The sequence below is a fragment of the Pistacia vera genome, unplaced genomic scaffold (genome assembly GCF_008641045.1).
Source record: "Pistacia vera cultivar Batoury unplaced genomic scaffold, PisVer_v2 Contig246, whole genome shotgun sequence".
In the NCBI taxonomy this organism is placed as follows: Eukaryota; Viridiplantae; Streptophyta; class Magnoliopsida; order Sapindales; family Anacardiaceae; genus Pistacia; species Pistacia vera.
The window spans coordinates 768,212-790,523 of NW_022196053.1; the positions used below are offsets into that span (position 1 = coordinate 768,212).

The following is a 22,312-nucleotide window of genomic DNA, read 5'->3' on the forward strand; positions in this document are numbered from 1 at the left end:
TTTGAACTAACCATTGTGGTAATTGTTGCAGGAAATTAGAATTCTCCAACACTTAAGCATCCAAATATAGTACAGTATTATGGAAGTGAAGTGGTGTGTGGTTCTTCCTATAAGCAATACTCTAGATTGACTGTGTTTGTATTAGTGCAGATATAATTCGTTCAGAAAACATTGTTTCCACTGCAGGTTTATGATCATTTTTACATATATCTGGAGTATGTTCATCCCAGATATATTAATAAATATTATTGTGACCATTTTAGAGCTATAACAGATAGTTCACAATTTCACCCGACATATTCTCTGTGGGCTGGCTTACCTGCATAGCACAAAGACAATCCACAGGTAACAATTGTGCTTGACAGGGAGCAGAGCATTAGAGTTAACTTCTTTGTTAATAGTTTATGATTACACTTTACAGATTGCTAAAGTCCACATATATTCTTAATCTTGTAAAAAGGCGATAGTAAAATTATCTTTTCATAGACCGTATTCAAGGGTTAATGTTTTTATTAGTAAATTAATTGTAGTTAATGTTTATCTATGTATATTTGATTCTCTGCACTATTATTTCGGGATCTTTTCATTAGCATGCACAAGGTCACTGGATCTCTGAATACCTGTGAATAAGCAGGTGCAACTACTGTTGATTGCTTCTCCTTTCTTTCCGCAATCCGAATTCTCTTTTCATCGAAGAATTTTAGACTCCGATTTTTATTGTTTAGATATTTTGATTCAGTTGCATAATTTAAACCAGGATCATATGTAGGATTCAAGATACTATAATTTAAACCCAGAAAAGCAATTATGTTTGGATGAAAATGGTATTGAAAAATGAAAACAGGAATACAGACTGGGAGAAGATTCCAAAAATTCAATAGCATAAAAAGTAAGATATGGAAGGTATCAATAACATACAAATTGAGATACGATTCCACCATTTTAATAGCAACTGGAAGTCAAAAAAAATATTTCATCTTCATATAAACTTAAAATACAAATACATAGTCAATACTACAAGCTCAGTATTAAATTTGAATGCTTCCAAAGTACGAGCTACTACTATACAGTCTGCCCTACATCTTACACTTCTGCATATACCAGAATATGGAGGCGATGAAAGCCGAATGCTTTTTCCTTCTCATCATGTCAGTATCTTGAGTCCACTGATGAAAGGAAGGATTGGAGTCCAGAAACAATAAAGAACTCCACCTGAGAGATTCTCATTTGAGTAAACGACTTTTTCCCACCCAAGGTTTGCCTTAATGACACTTTCCCACCCTAAAAGTTTCAAAATACCACTTTTCCACTTAAAACTTATATTTTGTTTACCATCCCTAATACACTTTTTGATTCGGTGACCAACGAAGAGCAAACTGATTGTTGGGGCTTTTGAAGAGAGGAAGCCGGTAAATCTTTCGGTGGTAGCAAGTTGGATTTTGATAATCGGGATTGGTTGTATCTAACTTGCAAGGGGCAATTACGCATTTTACAAATCGCTCGATTATCGGCGAGCTAGATTTTGGTAGTCGGGATTGGTTGTATCTGACTTGCAATGGGCAATTACGCGTTTCATAAATCGCTTGATTATCGGCGATTGATGAGATCAATCAGAACAAGGTTTGAGAGGTTTTAATGAGTGATTATTGGAGAAGAGAATGGTGGTGTTTTGGGGTCGCAAAGATGTAGGAATCGGTTAGCGATTGGTCGGAATATAAACTTTTAGTGAAAAAACGGTATTTTGAAACTTTTTTTTATGGGAAAGTGTCATCAACGCAAACCTTGTGTGGGAAAAAACCGTTTACTCTTCTCATTTTTTAATCAAAACACCCGCGTTTGGACGCAACAAAACGTGATGTGGCAAATCCAATTAAGGAGAAAACAAATAAGGGTAAAAAAGTGAAAACAAAAGCCAAATTCAATAGATTGTAATATATTTAACATGATATTTGTTTTTTTTTTTTTTCTATTAACCTGATTATTCGTGAGAAATTACACGTAATTTAATTAATTCTTGAAGTTCATTGATCCATATCCCCAATTAATCTTCGGGGTTAATCTTTGAAGTCCTTTGAACACTCTATAATTTATATCCTCAATTAATTTTCTAGTTAATCTTTGAAGTCAATTAAACACCCTACAATCTATATCCTTAATTAATCTCTATGTGACTATTTTATGAAACTTGAATATAAAACCATTAGATAATTTACATAAATAACTAAAGTCTTGCCATCCGACAATATGACTAGATATTAATTAACATAATATTCTAGATTATGTAAAGAGTAGTCCATTTTCATTTATGGTCATTAATGAGCATAATTGAAGACAAATTATAGAGATATCATCAAAATTTGGGCCTATGTATTGGGAAGAACCCATTATTGGCCCATAACGAGAGCCCAAAATCACCCCCTTTCCTCATCCAAGCAGAGGCGTTGAAACTCACTGACCATAGCCAGAAGCCGAATACCAACCACCGCTACCGAAGAACAACACACTAAGAGAGGTAGAGAGGTAGAGTGATAGAGTGACAGCAACAGGATGAACACAGATATCACAGCCTCGGAGAAGCCACAGTACCCAGTAATAGATCGAAACCCACCATTCACCAACGTTGTCGGCAACTTCAACACCCTCGATTACTTCCGTTTCTCCACCATTACCGGCGTCTCCGTCGTCGTCGGATACCTCTCCGGTCCATTTCTTTGTCTACGCTACTTTTTTGTGCAATCAATTTTTCAACTTTTTCAGCTGAAAGTATAAAGTTTGTATTATTACGTTTTTTTTTCCTTTTCTTTGTAGGGTTAAAGCCGGGCCTACCTGGACCGTCGATGGTGACTGGTGGCTTGATCGGGCTGATGGGTGGGTTCATGTACGCGTACCAGAACTCGGCGGGTCGACTCATGGGTTTTTTCCCTAATGAGGGTGAGGTGGCTAGTTACCAAAAACGTGGGTTCAACAATTAGTATTAGTGGTTTAGTTTTCAATTTTGTTGTTAATAAAATGGTTTTCATTGGATTATGATGTATGTTGATGGCAACAATGTGGTTTTCTTTGATGGGTTCGATCCAAGATTAGACCTTTGTATTTGAGTCGATGCATCGTTGCTATATAGAGAATTCATTTCATTTGAAGAACTTATATGAAAGCAGTTTCCTTTGCTTTGTTTGATGGATTTTATTTTTGAGCAATTTTCTAAGTTCAGTGATATGTGCTGGTTTGCATGAATAGAAACTGTAAAATGTTTGAATTGGATATGAAATTTCAGTTTTAAATTGTTTGTGAAAGTCATTCTGTTAATCTTAGTTCTTTATGTGGTTTACTTGTTGATTTGAGAGTGGATAGGTTTTTGTGATTGACTAGTAAGCTTCTTATAGCCTTCCCAGTCGAAAGCAAGGCTAAGTTATTTCTTGGGCAATGCCTGATATCTGCCAATCAACGTGCTTCCCGAAGGCTTTGTCCTATTGAGTTTACAGAGTAAGCGCTTCCCGAAGGCGTTGATGTTGAATAATAAACCCCTGCGGTGAAGATCAGTTCTGACTGGCTAGAGTTTTTTGCCTCCAATTGGATAGCAGCTCGCCACTCTTCAAAGAGAATACCCATATTGAACATGTCAGACTTTGTGTTTGGATAACACCAGTAAAAGTCAAGGCCTTGAAAACCGTAAATCCTAGCTACTTGTATTGAGAAGTCAATAAAGGATATTCTGTAAAATGCGTTGCTTATCAATGAAACCAAGGTTGAATTATATCCATTCCGGTTCCGAATGGATAGCAGTGTGATGACTGATGGATTCTTTTGTTTCACAGTGTCTGTAAAGATGGAGAAGCATTTTTCAGAAGATAATAAAGAGAGTTGGTAGGTGGTGGAGTTGACAGCAGCAAAACCATTGATGAGGTGAGTGAAAAGAGGAGAATTTATTTCTGAAACGTTGATCTTGTACTGCTCCGAACAATCATAATAACCAGCCCTGATCAAATCCTGGGCATTGGAAGGACGCAATTGAAAAAGAGGAAAATATGGAATCCAAAAATGAGAATATTGGATTCCATTAGAAAAGCTGTAGGTTTTGAAACCTAACTTAGTATGCATTATCTCTTCTGCATTACTCATATATATACTCTTCACAATGTTCCTTAATTATTTAATAATTTCTAGATTTGTTATTAACAATTAATTTCAGGTCCACACGAGTTGCGTATCATATAAGTAAAATAATAGTAACTTTAGAAAAAGTCCAAATAGTTAAAAACTCTGGTACTTCACTCCTAGGTTCAGTAATACCTTGTCAGCTTCAGTACTTCACTCCAGCAGCACAGAAGATTGGCCATTATTAAAAACTTGTCAGCATCCGTCAAGCTCAAGGGTGGTAGAGCCACTCTAAGTTTGTCTCTGCAGTAAGGCCTACATCTTGGAACAAACTCTGAATCAGAGCAACGGTAGCCGTTTGAGCTAAACCTCTGTATTCTGTTTCTGTGGATGAAGGGGTAACCACCTTCTACTTCTTAGAGTTCCATTGAACCAGATTAGGGCGGAAGAAAATACACTATGATCCACTGGGTGATCTCCTATCTTGCAGATTAGGCCTATATGATATACTGCAGACTTTGTTTTAGTAAGGGGGCGGCGGTACATGATCATGCTCTTATTTGCAGTTGTTGATTTTTTTTCCCTGGACTTTTTAGTGCTGACATGCTTTCATTGCAGCCTGATTTGAGTATGAATTGGAGTCCCAACTTCCAAAAATCTCTCAGTTTTGCCAACTATGGCAACCTAAGATCAACTCAACATTTTATGGTACTAGAATGGTGCATGGATGATTTATAGGATCCATCCTGAAAGTTCAAAGGTTCTATCTCTTATATGTGTTCCAAAAGCTTAGTTTATATCATTTCGTCTTGAGAAGCACAAGCATTGCTTGCATTAGAAATTTAGGGTTTGCTGATTGGATTAGTGGAAACAAAAGCGGGCAATCGGAAAACAGTTTGATCATGGTCGTGAGAAAGCCAAAATGCATTATTGAAAAAGATTTTCATTGTTTTTGTTTATGGATCAGTAGTTGTCATTTTTATCCATTCTCAGCTTTTTCTTTATACCGAACCATGTACTCTTGTTTGCACTTGGTTCCAGTAAATCCCAATAAGGGGGAGTCCTTTGGCATGAACATCTCATTTAAAGTGCCTGCGGTTACCCTTGCAGTGTTGTTGGCTGTCTTACTTTATTGTGATATTGTTGAAAGGATGTCAGCATTGTTTGAAGATGAAAAATACATAACTAATCCAGAATTGAAGGATAAATCCTTTTGGTTGATGCTGAAAAATAGTGTTTTATTTTGATGCGCTTTATATATTTTTTTTTTTATTGGTATAGGCTTTCTTCATCTTGTACAAACCTCATTTTATAACGGATTTGACTTGATATTATCTCATTTTTCCTCATGTTGGGCCTCTTAATAAACCCTACTTTGGTGATAAGTTTTTCTTTTCATATAACACTTACTGGTTATCTTTCGTCATTGTCAGCTCGGGTTTGGGAAGAACTAAGGTGCTTTGTATATTTCCTAATAAACAGGAGTGACATAAAGATTGTTCACTCTTGTCTGCCATGAATATCATGGATAACTGCAGATTTTTTCAAGGTATTTTAGGATTTTGCTTAAGAAAGTGGATATTTCATGTAGTGTGACTGTTGTACATAGATAAGAAATACTAAGTATTTGGTTGATCAATTTGTTCCTGGATTAGGGCTGTGAGAGAATTTTTTAGAAAAATATATAATTACATGTTTAAGGGCTATAGCCTTGTACGTTTTAGATGTTTGAGTCTCATTCAAGATGTTCAACGATCTACTTTCTTAAGGTGATTACAAGGATGCAATTTGTTGATGAATGTTAGGTGATAATCCTCTTATCTTATCCTTTAATCAAAGCCTTTCAATGGCTGACAAGAGTTAAGATAACCATAACTGTTACATTCTCTTCAACTTTATGTTCCCACTTCCCACTCTCAACATTATCTTCATCCTGTTCATACTGGTTAATATCCATCACCAGAGCAACTTTGATTCTCATAATACCCAAGTACCTTTCCTCTATTTTCAAACACCTCCAATTCATCATTTCTTTTCACATCCATTATTATTATTATTATTCCTACGACCATCATCTTCAAATTCTTTGCTTTGCTAGCTTTCCCTTGTGCATGTTCAACAAATCTTTCCTGTCAAGCATCTCCGGGCATTCTCCTTGCAAAAAAAGGAAAAAGACTAGCAGTCAAGAAGGTTTGTTCATTTCATTGACTTTTTAGGTTTAAAGCATCTTAGGGTCACTAATCACGTTTGTGGATTACCTGAAATATTGGGTTTGTAAGGTATTCAATAGACTTCGAATATTAGTTGATATACGTGCAAATTGGCCTGAACACCCTGGTTATAAAAAAAAAAAAGCGCAAGACTCTTTTTCTTTTTTAATGAAACTTTCAAATCCTACAGTGCAACCAATTAGAGACAACCCAATCCAACTAATTTGGGCGAGGTCTGGTTTGTTTTTGAGCTGCATGCAAGAATCATTCACTCAAAAGTTTAAGCATCATTTACTCAAAATCCATTTCACTAGCGATGTGCAATGTTTATACCTTTGTATTAAAACCCAGATCGGCCGGTTGGACCGGTTCAATCAGGACCTAGCAGCTTCTTGTGTCTGGTTCAGGATTTAGGGGGTATTGTAATATTTCAAATTTATAGGGACTAATTTGTTATTTTTAGGGGTGTTTTGGAGATATATCAAAAGTTTAGGGATCAATTAGTTATTTTTTAGGGTATTTTTAAAATAAATAAAAAATTTAGGGACTAATTGAAAATTTTTCAAGGATTTTTTGTAATATACTCAAATTTAAGGGATTAATATTAATTTTTTTAAATTAAATTATTACTGTCGTCACTGGTCTAACCGGTTGGACCGATTGACCTGTGACTTGGGCAGCAAAAAGGAGTTGCCCTCCGATCCGGGTTTTAAAACAATGGTCTGTATACAACTCCAAGAGATCCAATTTGTCTACGCAATCCCCTAAACACGACGGCAAACTGTAACCCTACTAGGACATGAAAGCCATGTTTCACCCCATATGTACCACTGGTTGAGTAATAAGTGGACATAAAAGAACTAATTCTTAGCCCATAGCTTTCCAGTCAATTTATAAGCTTGAATATGAGCAGAGTCATGGCTGGAAAGTAGTTGTATCACATTCAACTATATCCATACAATCAAGAAGTTTCATTGATGCAGTTGTTACAGTCAAAGGTAAGAGCAAGAAAATGAAAAGCAATTTCATTTTAGCCATTTAATTAAAGTCAGCAATATTCAAAGTCTTAAATAAGAACGTCAAGTCACTTCCATTATTTTTCTTTATCGTCTTCGTCTTCCTCTTTAAGGTCATCGTCTTCATGACTTCATCTTCCCACCAATCCATAGCTTTTTTGGGGGCTTTACTGTCAGCATAAAGCAACATATTCTTCTTCCACAATCCACGTTAAAGAGCTTTTTCACCCCATTTCTTATTATAATTTTCTTTAACTTGAGGAACCTGCCAAGAATCAAACCCCCCTTTTATTTATCATAAATTATTCGGTATTGGTGGGTTTGATTAGGACAAATCTTGCCCTGTTCTTGATCTGGTCTGCCCCCTACATTGCGTGGCAGATGACTCTGGGTAGGACCCTTGTTACTGACGCCATTTGTTTTAATCTTCAAATAAAATGCAAATTCATCTCTAATTAACTTAATTTCACTCTATTATTGCTTATTTTAATTTAAATAAATTTACGAATGACGTGATATGCCAATCTTATCGAAGATTTTTTTCTAAAAAAATTTAGAATAATAACACCGTCGTGTTATATTAGTTGTATGCCAAATAAAATCCCATCATATACTATTTATGTTTATTTTTCTATATTTCACCTAATTTGCTATCATGTCAATACGACATCCATTTTATCCGAGACTTCTTTCACTTAATTATATTTTGACTTTCTTTTTTATTTACGACAAAATTTATAAAGATCGACATAAGAAGTTTGATAGAATTTGAGACGGATCTAACTCCTCACCCAATAAGATCTTATTGGATGAGGAGTCAGAGTCACCTTAAATTCTATCATGGTATTAGAGCCCAAGTTCAATTGGGCTGAGTGTTTGACCAGCGGATAAAAAGTTAGAGCCGATAACTACCTCTAATAACAAGCATGACCCAACATATGGGCTTCACCATGAGGGAAAGTGTTGGAGTCTTATACTGACTAGGCACACTCAAGCTTACTGGTTTATAAGAAGGGGTAATCCTCCCATTCAATAAGGCCTTATTGGGTGAGAAGTCATGTCCACCTCAAATTCTATCATGGTATCAAAACCTCAGGTTTAATTGAGTTGAGCGCTTGACCAGTGGGTGGGGAGTTAGAGCCGATAACTATATCTAATAACAGGTATGGCCCAACATATAGGCTTGACCATGAGGAGGAGTGTTAGAGTCTCACACCGACTAAGCACGCTCAAGCCTATTAATTTATAAGAAAGGATAATCCTTCTATTCAACAAAGTATTATTGAGTGCATGTTTAATATAAAATCTCGTCTCAATGCACTCAAATTTTTTTTAATTTTTTTTCTCCACCTCACTTAATACCATTATCATTTGTCTTTGAACCAAATGCATATGCCTGTGATGGGACAACTCATTCAACCAAAGAATTTTTCCCTTCCTTATTTTTAAGGAACAAAAGGTTTTTTTTTTTTTTTTTTTTTTTAAAAAGATTCTAAGAATAATGGAAGACGGTGTATAACCACCCTCTTATGAGAATCTTGTTACCTGTTTTATTTATTAGAACGTTATTTAGTTCAAATAGATGAAAACAAAGAATCCAGAAAAGTTATTCAACAAGCTTGAGAAGGAATTCCATATGGCGGCGGGGGTGGAGGTGGGCCGGTGGGGGTGGGAGGCTATGAGAATTTAAAAATCCGATGCTTTGATAATGAAAACAACCCCAAAATGAACTTATTTTGAAGATCGATTAATTAGCGAAAAAACAATCTCTTACTTTTGAATTGTCGAAACAAAAACTTTATATAAGAGTCGAATCCCCAAAAGAAGATCTGAGAATTTTTCTGAAAAGAGATCAAAGCGAAAACAAAAAGGTATTTGATTGTATAGATATTTATGTCGAGACTCAAGCCTTAGATCTTCTAAAAGATTACTTTTTAACATTCTTGGTGTTAATTAAAACTAATATCCATAGTTAACACTTAGAGATTAGTAATTTTATTTTATTTTATTTTATTTTTTTGGGATCAATTTTCAACTAATGCGGAGTAAGGAAGATAAGATTGTGGGGTCAATTGATTTAAAGTGAAAGCAGCAAAGGATCATGAAAATCATATCTTCCATGTCTAAAGTGATATCACCAAGATCAAGATCGATAATCAACGCAATAAAAGATAAAAGGTTAAAGCTTAATCATGTTCCTATCTCCGTCTGATTCTGGCCGCACGTGAATTAATCAAATACTTTCAATTTTGAGTCTTGACATCCCGCGTAATATTAACTTTGTCTTCAATTGTTATAATCCAACTTCTTTTCCCCCTAACAATAATATTAGGACCATAACCTCCTTTTACAACTCTCGATATAATAGTTCGTCATTAGTTAACTTACAAATAGCCAAGCAAAACCCATTTTATGAATTGACCAATAACGAGCTGTTACGTCGAAGATTATGAGATTAGGTTGTGAATATAACATTACGCCTTACATAATTAAAAGGGTAATACTATGTTAACAAACGAATCTCATAATTGGCTTTTGATGAATTTTCATAAATTTATCAGAAATCAATTATCATCTGTCACGTTGAGTTTGAAAGAGAAAGTTTATGAGGTTCGTTTGTAAGTTTATTTTTATTGTAATTAAAAATCCCCTATCATTATATTACTTTTCAATATTCATAAATTCTTGAATATTTTAAATAAATTAAGATATTTAAAATAACGAAGCTATATTTATTCAACATCGCCAATTTAGTAAACTGTTATGGTATATATATATGGTTGGATTCTCTCCTCCCTTGAACTAACTTTTGCAATATATTTGAACGCATATCCACTCTTTTTCCTATTTAACGATCAACCCTTTATTGTTGTGTTTTCACATCGAGAATCTTTACAAATGAAGAGATATCAAAGTGACTTCTTACTACTTTCCAAACGAATCTTCCTACATTTATATCTAAACATTGGTTTATCAAAAATACGCAAAACAAAGTATTTCAAATTGTTAATTCATTGCCAAAAACGGTTTATAACCAATAGTTCATTATCTAATGGATATTTCTATTTATTTGTAAATTAAAAAGTATTTATCAAATCTGATCGTATTTAACTAATATATATATATTTGTCTTAAGACGGAATAATGCCTCAAATAGCATAATATATTTGTTACGCCTATTAATAAAATTTTCTCGATGTGCAGAAATTCCAAATTTTTTAATTTAAGAATTACAATTTAAATAAACATTATATAAATTAGAAAATTTAAAAAACTTAATAAAACGTGTCACACGTGCGAACAACAAACAAAATGTCATGGATCTGACAACACCAAAAGAATCATAATTGGGAAGGCACCAAGTCTTGATGGTTCAGTAACGGTTAGTAATAATCCAGAAGTAGGGCCCACACTTTAACGTGTCCAATCATGATAGGTGGGAGACCCCAGCCCTTAATCCACGCGCTATAGTTTACCCATCAATCGAAGTGGGTTCTATGACTGGGCGGACCAGATTTTGTTTCGTTTCGTTTTTGTCATAATTCTCAAGTCAGAAATGACGTAACTGCTGATAACGACTCCCGAGTCCCGAGGTCCCACGTTAAAGCTTTGTACCTTCGCACACGCTAACAGTGGTCCCATGATGACGGTAACTGCATGCAGTGGAGTGGAAGCCGCTAAAAAAAACCCAAAAAAAAGATTTTGCCACGTCAAAAAAAGTTGGTTAATTAATTAATTAAATATTTAAATACATTAAATTAGAAGTAAAAAAATAGTTGAGTTGCTTCGAAGAACGAGAGGCCGGTGTCAGACTCACAGCCTTCCAGGTAGAAGCAAGTATTGAGAAAAGGGGCTTTGGATTGTGAATATTTACGAGGATGCCATTTGACTCGTTTATAGAAAGAAACCGTGTGCCGCGTGCCGAAACACTCCTTGTTTTGCCGAATAAAGGATCTAGAAAGAAGAGTTTACTTAACTAGTTAACTAAGTTCGTTTTTAATTATAATATATTTCGGGAATTTTCAAATCAAATCATGTTTAATATTTAAAAATATATTAGCTATAATATCTTAAAATCGTTTTTTATTAAAAAAAAAAAAAAAACTATGAAATCGACTTTTAATCAATTTTTGACTTCACTTAAATTTTAAAAATATATTAATAAACATTTGAATTTATTTTTATCAAACCCAATTTCATAAAGAGCAAGAGAGTTTCAATCACTATTCCCAATTCCTGTTTGGACTGTTTGACGAGACATAAATCTAAAGCCTTTGATAAATTCAATGATTCAAAATTTGTGATACTATCCTACATTCTTTCAAATTTTCAGAAAACCCTGAGCTCAAGTATTCACCTACTTTTATCCAACATATTCTGTACTTCATTTCCGAATTCCTTGAATTTATCAAAAGCTTCATATTTATGTTTTATAAGATTGACATAACCATACCTAATGAAATCATCAGTAAATGTAATGACTTCAACACAGTGTTAGCCAGCTTGACAGAACGGAATGAAATAAGAAGCGCTCCTGCGCGATACGGAGCAAACTACGACACTTTCTGAATGGAATGAAACTGAGAACTATCGATTGATGCAACACAAAATGTTCTCTTGGGTATAGTTGTTACAATTAGATTCGAATGGCATCAAGTGACGCCCAAAAAACAACATTTCGCACACCGCTAAACAATCAAACAATTTCCATCGCATTTTATTTTTTATCAAACCCAATTCCGTAAAGATTTTATATCATTTTAAAAAAAAAAATGTACAAATATGTTAAATATTACAAAGCTTAAACGTGATAAATTAGTTTACGTAAAACTCTATTTTTAAAAGTTAGTTTAAAGGAGAAGAAAATCCAACCACAAATTCAACTTCTAACATATTTTATTACAAAATTTCAGATATTTCTAAGGGTAGTTTTTATTAGTAATTATAAGTATATAAGATTTGGATTTTTTTTTATAACTATAAAAGTATATATAATGGGTACACTATTATGTTACATTTATTGTATTATAATTTTATAATATAAAGTCGTGCTAACTTGTAAACTTAGATGTTATAAAAATAAGAAACATGGGGCAATCCAAAACCAAAAGGTCAAAATATAAGTACGTAATATGGGCTTTAAGGGTGTGCTATAATTGACCAAATTTACGATTGCAACAATTAGCACGATATCAAATTAAAAAATTCAAATTATATTTAATAATTCAACCTTCTACATAATTATATATTGACCATGACATTTTCATCATTATTTACAACTCGTCATGCTTTGTCACCTTTACATAAAATTAATTTATTCTTCGTCATTATATATACCATCGAATTTTGTTATTTAAAACGTGATTCGTTAAAGTTTTTAGTGAAATAAAACGTACGGACCAGAGTCAGACATGCACAATCATGACAATAATATGATCTCATGGCATACGTTAGTTTCATTGAAACATTTTCATGCATCCATTGGTCTAATTAAGGGTTTTTCCTAGAAAATCTCTTTTTTTTCATTTGTGCAAGAATAATTAATTAACTCACATAAAATAATCATTCATTCAACCAGTTTATGTATATTTTAATTAATCTTCGAGAAAAACTAGCATAGCAATCAATCGTTATATCCTTCATTTAAATCACGGATGCTTAGATAGTAAAAACGTTTTGATACATTTGTGCCACGTATAATTAATCCAAATGTTGAATGCTAATTATTTATTTATTTAAAGTAAAAAGAATTTTCCACGTTAACTACTACTACTACTGCACTAACACGTTGCCAGTGTACAAAAAAGGGTACTTTTGGTCATTCGTGACTAAAATTTCACTTAAAAATGGCATTCATGTAAATAAATCAAGTATGGAGGGCAATATTTATCGATGTGTAGCTATAAAAATAATACAAGTATCATTTCTGAGGAGGCAACAGACACACTACACAACACGGTTGGCTGGTTGGTTTTTGCTAAACTCAAACTCTTGGAGAATAATCTGAAACACCATCAATTGGTCGGCTAAGCTTCAATTTGAGGTATGTTAGAGGTAACAAGACATGTGCTTTGATGTGGGTTTGTGTTTGTTTTTGTTCAAATTACGGTTTGGTTTGTGTTTGTTTTTGAGGATTGGATTTGGTCGGTGTTGGATTTGGTTGAGTGGTGTTTTGAGTTCAAGTTGAGGTCAAAGTTTGATTCTTTTGGTGATTGTTTGTGATTTGAGCATCTGGGTTAGTGTTAAGATTCATGAAATTTTAGTCCTTTATGTTTTGTTTTGTTTTGTTTTTTAATTGGTTTCTAAGTTTAGAAATGAATTGGTTTTTGTTTAGAAACAGTGATCAAGCTTATGAATCAGATGTTTATAGTTACAAGTTCGAAGAATTTAATGTAAAAAAGCATGGTCGGTGGCTTTGTGGAGTTTTTTATTGCTTGAAATCTGATGTTGTTTCATAGATTTGATATGATTAAACATGTTACCGGTGTTAATCTGAGTGATTAATTGGTTTGGTTTGCATAAATCTCCTGATTTGAGTCATAGAAAACCTTAGACGCTCTTTGAATCTGGTGATTAAATTCAATATTGATTTTCTTTTTTCTTTTTTTTTATTTTTATAAATTCAATGTACAGGGCCTTGAACTTTGGCATCTGGAATGAAATTTCCTTATTCTTGATTCTTTTTCAGTTTGCCGTCCTTTTGAGTTCGTTGTCTGTTCGCCCACTACATTTACTTTTTAGCTTTAAAGTGCCTTTTCCTTTTTACTGTGGCTTAAATTGTTTTCATTGGATGAAGAGTTGAATCAGTGTCCTAAGCTTTTAATTTAAGAGATGCTGAGTAGTGAGTAGGTTCTAATGAGAGTTGACTCTATGTTATGGTTTCGAAGTTTTCCAGATTGTTTTTGCTTTAAACTGATGCCGCTTCTAGGATTCATCTTTGTGTTTGATGATTTTGCGCTTATTATTAAAAAGATTAGTTGCTTAAAAGAAAACTTTCTTTTGCTTCTTTTGGTTGTAAGTTGTAAAGTTTCTGTTGGAAATTGTCGTCTTGTTGTATATCCACCTGTGCCCTGTTTGGCTGCACTTGGTGCTATGTATCTGTCCATTGAGCCCTTACGAAGGCACTGGTATAGGGAAATCGTTGAAAGTAGAAGGTGAATTAGGAAGTAATGAAGTCCTAATCTTTTAGTTGTACTTTTCTTCCGAGTCTTTTGTGTAGAAGCCAGATCTGAAGTTTCTTTCTACAGATCTTTACTAAAATCTCCTTTTTCTTTTCTTTTTCATTGTTTTTTTGGAAATGAAATTCGTGAGACTGGAGTTTGGAATTGAATGGATTGAGTATAACGTTTGTTTCTTTGGTTTCTTTTTCAGACTCTGCTGATTCTGTGATACATCTAGTGAGCGGACTGAAGCAGTTTGTGACCATCATTGGTGCTAACAATTGACAATCAAAGAATCTAGCTGTGTTTCAAGAGCCACTGGATTCATAACTGTTTAGGGAAGAGATGGAGATTAGTAGCATGTTGCTCTTTCTCAAATGAGTACTCTTGCCAAGTCACAGAAATATTTCACTTTTAAGAGGGCTGCTGATATAACTCCTACTCTTCATACTTTGTGCTAAGTCAATTAGTGGGGTTAGTCTTAGATGCAAACATCTCAGAATCACCAAAGTTCAGCTAGTGTTCATAGCGTGTTCCACCAGCCTGTGCAAGGGATTGAATCCTATCGCTTGCCTCATATCCAAATACTGGACAACAATACGTGCTCTGATGGCGGCAGCCAAGGAACCAGTGGATCCTATCAAACCCACAAGGAGCAGTTCCATACCTTGGAATCATCCACAGCGACTAATGGTCTTATTGCCTACGATTCTCCTTCTGCCGTCAGCATCTCATCTAATAGGAGTCCCTTTTCACCACAAGGTTCCCATTCATACCTGTCAGATCCTCATCAGTCCCCTGACAATGCTTATGGATCACCCTTGAGCGGATCTTCTGGTGTTGATGATGGCAATGAATTTATGTACAAACTGAGAGAATTGGAGAGAACGTTGCTGGAGGACAGCTGCAGCTGCTGTTTTCAGAGTGGGGCTCATCAAGGCATTTCAGCACAAGGTAGGAATTTGATGGAAATGATCCCTATGCTAAACTTGAAAGATGTGCTGTTGTACTGTGCTAAAATGGTATCTGAAGGTGAAGGTGATCTATTAACAGCGGTAGATTTAATGCTTGTGTTGGAGCAAATGGTTTCAGTTTCTGGGGAGCCAATTCAACGCCTGGGTGCTTACATGTTGGAAGGGCTTAGAGCAAGATTGGAATTCTCGGGGAGTAAAATCTACAAAGCATTGAAGTGTGAACAACCAACAAGCTCAGATCTAATGTCTTACATGTCTGTCCTCTTTCAGATTTGTCCATATTGGAAGTTTGCTTACAGATCAATGAATGTTGTCATTGGGGAAGCTGTGGCAAATGAGCCCAGAATTCACATCATTGATTTCCAGATTGCACAAGGCACCCAGTATATGTACCTCATCCATGCTCTTGCAAAACGGCATGGTGGGCCCCCATCTCTCCGCATAACCGGGATTGATGATTCACAATCACTTCATGCTCGAGGTGGAGGTCTTGATGTTGTGGGGAAGAGGCTTGCAGAGGTTGCTGCATCATGCAATGTGCCATTTGCGTTCCATGATGCTTCTGTGTCTGCTTGTGAGATTGAACTAAAACATCTTATAATTCAACCTGGAGAAGCTATAGTTGTGAATTTTCCTTACGTGCTGCACCACATGCCAGATGAGAGCGTGAGCACTTTGAATCCTAGAGATCGGCTATTGAGATTGGTGAAAAGTTTGTCACCCAAAGTTGTGACCATTGCTGAGCAAGAATCCAACACCAATACTTCCCCATTCTATTACAGGTTCTGTGAGACAATGGATTACTATATGGCTATGTTTGAATCAATAGATGTAGCTTGTCCAAGGGATGACAAGCAGCGAATCAATGCAGAGCAGCACTGTGTGGCTCGGGATATAGTCAATATGATAGCTTGCGAAGATGCTGAAAGGGTGGAAAGGCATGAACTTCTCGGGAAGTGGACATTACGATTGAAAATGGCTGGATTCATGCCGTATGCAATGAGTCCTTCGGTGACTAATGCTGTTAGAGATATGTTGAAGGAATACAGCACCAATTACAGTGTTGTAGAGCATAATGGGGCGCTCTATCTTCGCTGGATAAACAGAAATATGGCAACTTCTTCCGCTTGGAGGTGATAAGAAGCTGAGAACGTTTTGTAAATTTAACTCACTGGTTTTGTTGTGACTTTTAGAGACTGAGTCAAGAGTGAGATTTGTAATTCAATAGAATTTGAGAGTAGCTTTCTTCAAATACAGCCTATAGCATAGAGCAGGATGCCAACTTCAACTTCACTGTAAATGCCCATCTTGGAATGATACGGAGATACTGTTTTGAGTTTATTTTACACCCATTTAAGAACTGATATGTGCCCCAGTATTCATTGAACACTCATTTCCTTATTACAACATGATATTATCAAAGTTCTTATATTAAATTTTAAATCATTTCAACCGACCACTATAATTAACCAGACACACTATAAATTCCTTATAAAAATAACAAAACAACTATAATTAGAGGGTTGATTTTGTTATTTTTGGAACTTGGGTTTTATGTAGTTGCCCCTATAAAATGGGAAAGGCCTATTCGAAGTTGAAACGTCATCGTTTTAGAGGAGAAAAAAACCAGAATAGCCTGAGAAACCACAACAGAGGCAAAAACGAGCCATTACAGCAATACATTGGTGTCAAATACTGATTTGGCAAAATTTGCTGCCAAAACGGTTAAGAGAAAAAAAAAAAAAAAAAGAAAAACAGACCAGCTGGGTTCGATCGTACGTATGTATCTAAAACTCAACTCTTAAAAGCACATCGTTTCTGTTTGGTTATGTTCTGTTCTGTTCTGTTCTGGCTCTCTTAAGTTACAACAAAATCATCCCAGGTAAAGTTTTGGCCTTTTTCATGGTATTTATGTGATGAAATCATGATTATTTGATGTGGGGTTTGTTCTTTTTCATGTGATTGAATTGATTAAACCCACGTGGGATTGTTGCAATTTTATCGTTTTGTGTGATCAAGTTGGAGTCTTGTTGCAGAATTTTAGTGCTTTATTGTTGAATGTGAAATGAAAATGGAAGGGGTTGAAAGATCAGAGTTGAGGAAGTTGCAGAAGGAGCAGGAGAGAGAACGACGGCGTTTAAGGGATAGACAAAGAAGACAATCTATGAGTGTTGAAGAGAGGGAAAAACATCTTGCTAGACGTCGAAGGAATTACCAACTTAGAAGATTAAGAGCTGGAATTGGAATTGCTCCATCTCAATCTGAACACGAACACGAACACGACCAAGAACAAGAACAAGAACAAGAACCAACTTCCTCAACCGATCAGCTTCTTGCATTACCTTCCTCGGATCCTAGTACTGCTCAATGTAATAATGATGTTCTTGCTATTGAATCTCATCAAGCTGTCACAAACTCCACAAACTCTGAAAGTGAGGTTTTGTTTCTTTTGCATAGATATTTCTTTGTTTGTTTGTTGTTTTGTTTTAATGGAAACAATTGCATATTTGTAATATTTTGTTGTTAGGTTTAGAGGTTCCAGTTCATAAATTGGCCCAGTTTTCTGGGCAGCTGAGATTAAATCGTGTAAAGAGTCTTGCACGGTCGTTGAATGGTCATGTTGGTGACAATCATGTGATGATAAAGGCAAACGAAGTTTCTAGTGGTAAGTTTTAATAGCAGTAGATTTTGTAATGGTATTTTGCTGGGCTTGATTTATGTGTTGGAGATTTTTTTTTTTTCTTTTTTTTTTTCAGATATAATGGCTAAAGGGTTGCGGTTGAATCGTGTTAAAAATCTTGCGCGGTCATTGAATTCTGCTGTGAAAGAGAGTTCCAATCAAAACCACCCAAGACAGATAGAAGGTTTGAAGGTGTTTTTTGTTTCAACTATAAGATGGCACATAGGTTTTTGATGAATGTGAATTTGATTGTGGAATCTTTGATTCAGTTGATAAGTAACTCTGAACAAAATTTACTCAAACTAATACGCTTAGAGGCAAAAGTGAAAGAAATTTGCTCGGTTTTAGGCTAATATAGATGTTTTCATTAGATAATTGCCTTAATGGTTTCTGTTTATGATGGCTGTTGGTTGATGTTAGGATAGAGATTCTTCTTGGACAGTTCAATAAGGTTTTGATATTACATTTCAGGATGAGCCTCTTTCTTGTTCTAATTTGGTCTGCGACATACGAGGATGAAATTTACTTGGCTCCTTCAAAATGTCTTGATTGAGGATGTGTATGTAAGTTGCTTAGAGAGTGCAAATTTCCTCTGAGCTTCATGTGTAGTATACAGCCTTTGTATATAGCTGGATTGAAGAAATATCATATTGGCTTCTTTAAGGATGAAAATTGTTTAGCAAGCCTTTCCAAAATCTAAAATGTTCTAATTTGTTATTTTTGCTAAGATGATTAAATTAGTTTCAGGAAGTGGATGTAACTTGTAAACATTGTAACATTGTAGCTTTTGGATGAGGATTGGATGAACTGTTTAACTGCATTTGTATCCTATGCAGAAATTATTCAAAACTTCTTGTTCTTGTGTTTTCTGCAAAACATCTGCTATCTCGATGAAGAATTTGGTTCATTCTGTTAATAGTGCTTTTGGTATGCACCTATAACCAATGAATGATGGATGAATAATGTATATGATTTTGTAAGGCTCAAACTGACAGCTTTATCAAGAACCGAGGGAAAACCAAATGCGGATCAAGGATGTAACAAACAGAGACCTGAATTTTAGTGTAAAAAAATGAGTCCTAAAAGAAATCAGAATGACAAATGCAGCTCTAGCCAATCCTGATATCTGTCTTAGTTGTGCTTCTTGTGAAATGGTCCCAGAATCAGTCTTTCAATCTGATAGCATCTTCTTGAACCTCTAGAGGTACAATTTTGACAAATAGCTGTATGCTGTAATATCTGATATTAGTTCTTATTTGTTAGGTTTTGTAGTTGTAATTACAGTGCAGATACTTATAGTTTCTTTTGCCCCTTTGGTTTATTCTCTATATTCATGCTAGAATACTTGATCTTTAGTGAAAAGCATACATTGGACAGCTCCTGCTTCGGACTAATTATATTCTTAATGCTTAATTATTCTTGCAGGATGGAAATTGATACTGTAAAGGGCATTGTGGATATCGGAGATGGGTATTCTTTGAAGTTAACAGAGTGATAGGAAAAAGCCATGAACTGGAGATAGATTCTGTTATTATATTTGATTTTTTTTTTTTCTTTTTCTTTTGGGATGCATTTCTCATACATAATGATTTATTCTCAATCAAGTAGCTAAATTCTGTAAATTGGTCTTTGTTTTTGGATTCTTTTTGTTCTTAGCCTTAAAACATTCTTTTAAGTTAATCCTACCACCATTTTTCTCTATTTTCTAACCTATGGAAGTGAAAATGCCCACCAAAAATAAAATAAAATATAATAACAGGCCTGAAAGATATATATATAAAAAGTTGAGATAAATTAAAAAAAAAAAAAAGTAATAAGACATTTTTAACTGAACAATAATTGATATATTTAAAGTCAAAAGATAAATATTAAAGAAATATTGCAGTAACTTTTATTTCGTCTCTAAATCGAAAACATGTATTCATTTATTTCATCCCTAAATCTAAAACATGTATTCCTCTTGAATGCATTCCAAAGAGCAAGTCTAAATTCCTCATCACGCTAAAGACAAACATATTATTAACCCATTGTAAGAACCCATGATGTGAATTTCTTCTTAGTTAGGAGTATTATCTACAAAACCTAGCATGTTAACGATGTTTTGGCCGAGAGGCCGATGGCTTGCCATGTGGTAATTGTCGATGCAGTCATGTTATGGTGAAAATACAACCTCCTAAATTCTTCACTACTTGACTGTTGACTGTTGATCAAGTGAAAAATAATTTTAATTGCCTCCAACATCTCAAATGAATATTTAGGAGTAGAAATAAATATAGATTATGCTTGCATTCTATTTTTCATGTTACCATACATATTATCAAGATAGGGAAATTTTCCATGTTTCATTAATGGCATGATTGAGCTTATCATGTTTTATACATTATAGCTAGCAAAATTCAATTATTATGATAAGGCTAACAAATGTCCTCACTAATTACTAATAATATATAATTTTTAAATTTATAAGGAGATAATTATATATTAAAATTATTATGATACAAAAATAACGTATAAAATTTTAAAGGATACTTTCTCATGTTTTTATATCAAGCTCAACAAACATGAAGAATTGATTCCATGCAAATATTAATCCGTAATTTTTCAGATTTTAATTGGAAATTATCAATTTCATCCTTTTATTTGTTTGAATTTGACACTTTGACCCCCAAAATCAATTGCTTTTTCCTTTTTTTTGGCCAGTTTGCATGCATCTCGATTAATCTTCAGGGGGAGCTATCACATAGCAACCCACCATCGTGGCTCTCCAGATAAATCATGGGCAAATGTACTACATCCCAGTGGAGAATCGAACCTAGGACTGTGGGTTGGACTATTTACCGCTCTAAGGGAGTTATAAAAAGTGAATATGCCTAATAACATATATATGATAATACATAATAATTCAATTCAACGAAAAATGTGTTTAATATGTTTCATTTTAAATGATTAAAATATAATAATATACTGAAATTAATACAGAAAAATAAAATAAAATAAAATTCTAAATATTATTTATCTATAATCGAATGAAATATAATTTCTAAGAAAAATTAAAATAAATACAGTTAATACTATATTCACAGATACTTCTCACTAATTTTCTCTCACAAATGCGACATATCAACTTGTGATTGGTCAGCTTGCAATGAGTCCCGCCTACCCAGCAATGGGTTTCGCCTGCCCAACAATAGGTTATGCTTGACCAAATACGAACTGATCAATTGTGAATTGGCACAATAGCATTTGTGAAAGAAAGTTGTGAGAAGTGTTTCTCGATCCATCTTTATTTCAAATACTAAAATTCATTCCCAGTTCAACACATATGCTTAAATCCAAAGAAAATCCGTAATTCTTGTTTGTTTAATGAATCTTGTGATCTTGAAAACCAGTTCTAAGAAACTGATTCATATTCCTCTACAGCAAGGAATTCAATCTTCTCTACACTATATAAACCCAAACGTTTTTGTTTTTTTCAATTAACTTCATGTTCATTGGTTGCTTGGTCTGCAAGTTTCATTGAAAACACTGAGCTACTGCTGCTTCTGATTCCTGAAATTTCTGTAAATTAACAACAATGGCTTCTGCTAATGTCCCCCAAGAAAGCCTCTTGCTTTCTCTTTCTGGTCATGGCTCTTCAACTTCAAGAACCCATCAGCCAAGTCCCATGCCACCCACCCACTATGACTCCTTCCTTTTCACATAGTATCTGGGCTGGTAGTTGATGTTAGGATAGAGATTCTTCTTGGACAATTCAATAAGGTTTTGATATTACATTTCAGGATGAGCCTCTTTCTTGTGCTAATTTGGTCTGCGACATACGAGGATGAAATATACTTGGCTCCTTCAAAATGTCTTGATTGAGGATTTGTATGTAAGTTGCTTAGAGAGTGCAAATTTCCTCTTGAGCTTCATGTGTAGTATACAGCCTTTGTATATAGCTAGATTGAAGATATATCATATTGGCATCTCATCTTTAAGGATGAAAATTGTTTGGCAAAACATCTGCTATCATGAAGAATTTGGTTCATTCTGCTAATAGTGCTTTTGGTATGCGCCTCTAACCAATGAAAATACTTGATCTTTAGTGAAGCGAGACATTTTATTTTCTAAACACATATGAGATTTAAAATATAAATGCAGTTGGATAGCAGATCGAGAATATATGTGCTGCTTCTTC

General features: G+C 34.5%; 3 protein-coding genes across 11 annotated transcripts; all 3 read left to right on the plus strand.

Annotated features, from left to right (window-relative positions):
* The first annotated feature begins 2,483 nt into the window (after window positions 1-2,483).
* On the plus strand, window positions 2,484-3,186 carry LOC116131970 (NADH-ubiquinone oxidoreductase 20.9 kDa subunit). Its single transcript, XM_031417648.1, has 2 exons — window positions 2,484-2,701; window positions 2,809-3,186. Exons 1-2 carry the CDS (start codon window positions 2,548-2,550, stop codon window positions 2,970-2,972), a joined length of 318 nt encoding a protein of 105 aa, XP_031273508.1. The 5' UTR covers window positions 2,484-2,547; the 3' UTR covers window positions 2,973-3,186.
* Window positions 3,187-13,302: 10,116 nt separating this feature from the next.
* On the plus strand, window positions 13,303-16,801 carry LOC116131975 (scarecrow-like protein 13). Of its 2 annotated transcripts, none has more exons than XM_031417657.1 (2): window positions 13,303-13,364; window positions 14,693-16,801. In XM_031417657.1, the coding sequence occupies exon 2, from the start codon at window positions 14,967-14,969 to the stop codon at window positions 16,590-16,592; it is 1,626 nt and encodes a 541-aa protein (XP_031273517.1). In that variant the 5' UTR covers window positions 13,303-13,364; window positions 14,693-14,966; the 3' UTR covers window positions 16,593-16,801. The 2 variants fall into 2 exon arrangements, with proteins under 2 accessions (XP_031273517.1, XP_031273518.1); XM_031417658.1 differs by having other exon boundaries at window positions 13,355-13,375.
* A 114-nt stretch (window positions 16,802-16,915) lies between these two features.
* Window positions 16,916-21,962, plus strand: LOC116131976 (glutamic acid-rich protein). Of its 8 annotated transcripts, none has more exons than XM_031417659.1 (6): window positions 16,945-17,337; window positions 17,492-17,887; window positions 17,983-18,120; window positions 18,212-18,327; window positions 18,607-18,694; window positions 19,561-19,786. In XM_031417659.1, exons 2-5 carry the CDS (start codon window positions 17,521-17,523, stop codon window positions 18,652-18,654), a joined length of 669 nt encoding a protein of 222 aa, XP_031273519.1. In that variant the 5' UTR covers window positions 16,945-17,337; window positions 17,492-17,520; the 3' UTR covers window positions 18,655-18,694; window positions 19,561-19,786. The 8 variants fall into 8 exon arrangements, 7 of the variants coding, with proteins under 7 accessions (XP_031273520.1, XP_031273519.1, XP_031273523.1 ...); XR_004128337.1 differs by having other exon boundaries at window positions 16,961-17,337; window positions 18,212-18,319; XM_031417660.1 differs by having other exon boundaries at window positions 16,916-17,234; window positions 18,607-19,786.
* Window positions 21,963-22,312: the final 350 nt, after the last annotated feature.

Excerpts from the sequence above, each read along its gene's own strand:
- LOC116131970 (XM_031417648.1), top strand. The coding sequence starts at position 2,548 with ATGAACACAGATATCACAGCCTCGGAGAAGCCACAGTACCCAGTAATA. Across the intron at positions 2,702-2,808 it reads CGTCGTCGGATACCTCTCCG|GGTTAAAGCCGGGCCTACCT; the intron begins GTCCATTTCTTT and ends TTTTCTTTGTAG.
- LOC116131975 (XM_031417657.1), top strand. The coding sequence starts at position 14,967 with ATGCAAACATCTCAGAATCACCAAAGTTCAGCTAGTGTTCATAGCGTG.
- LOC116131976 (XM_031417660.1), top strand. The coding sequence starts at position 17,521 with ATGAAAATGGAAGGGGTTGAAAGATCAGAGTTGAGGAAGTTGCAGAAG. Across the intron at positions 17,888-17,982 it reads AAACTCCACAAACTCTGAAA|GTTTAGAGGTTCCAGTTCAT; the intron begins GTGAGGTTTTGT and ends TTTTGTTGTTAG. Across the intron at positions 18,121-18,211 it reads GGCAAACGAAGTTTCTAGTG|ATATAATGGCTAAAGGGTTG; the intron begins GTAAGTTTTAAT and ends TTTTTTTTTCAG.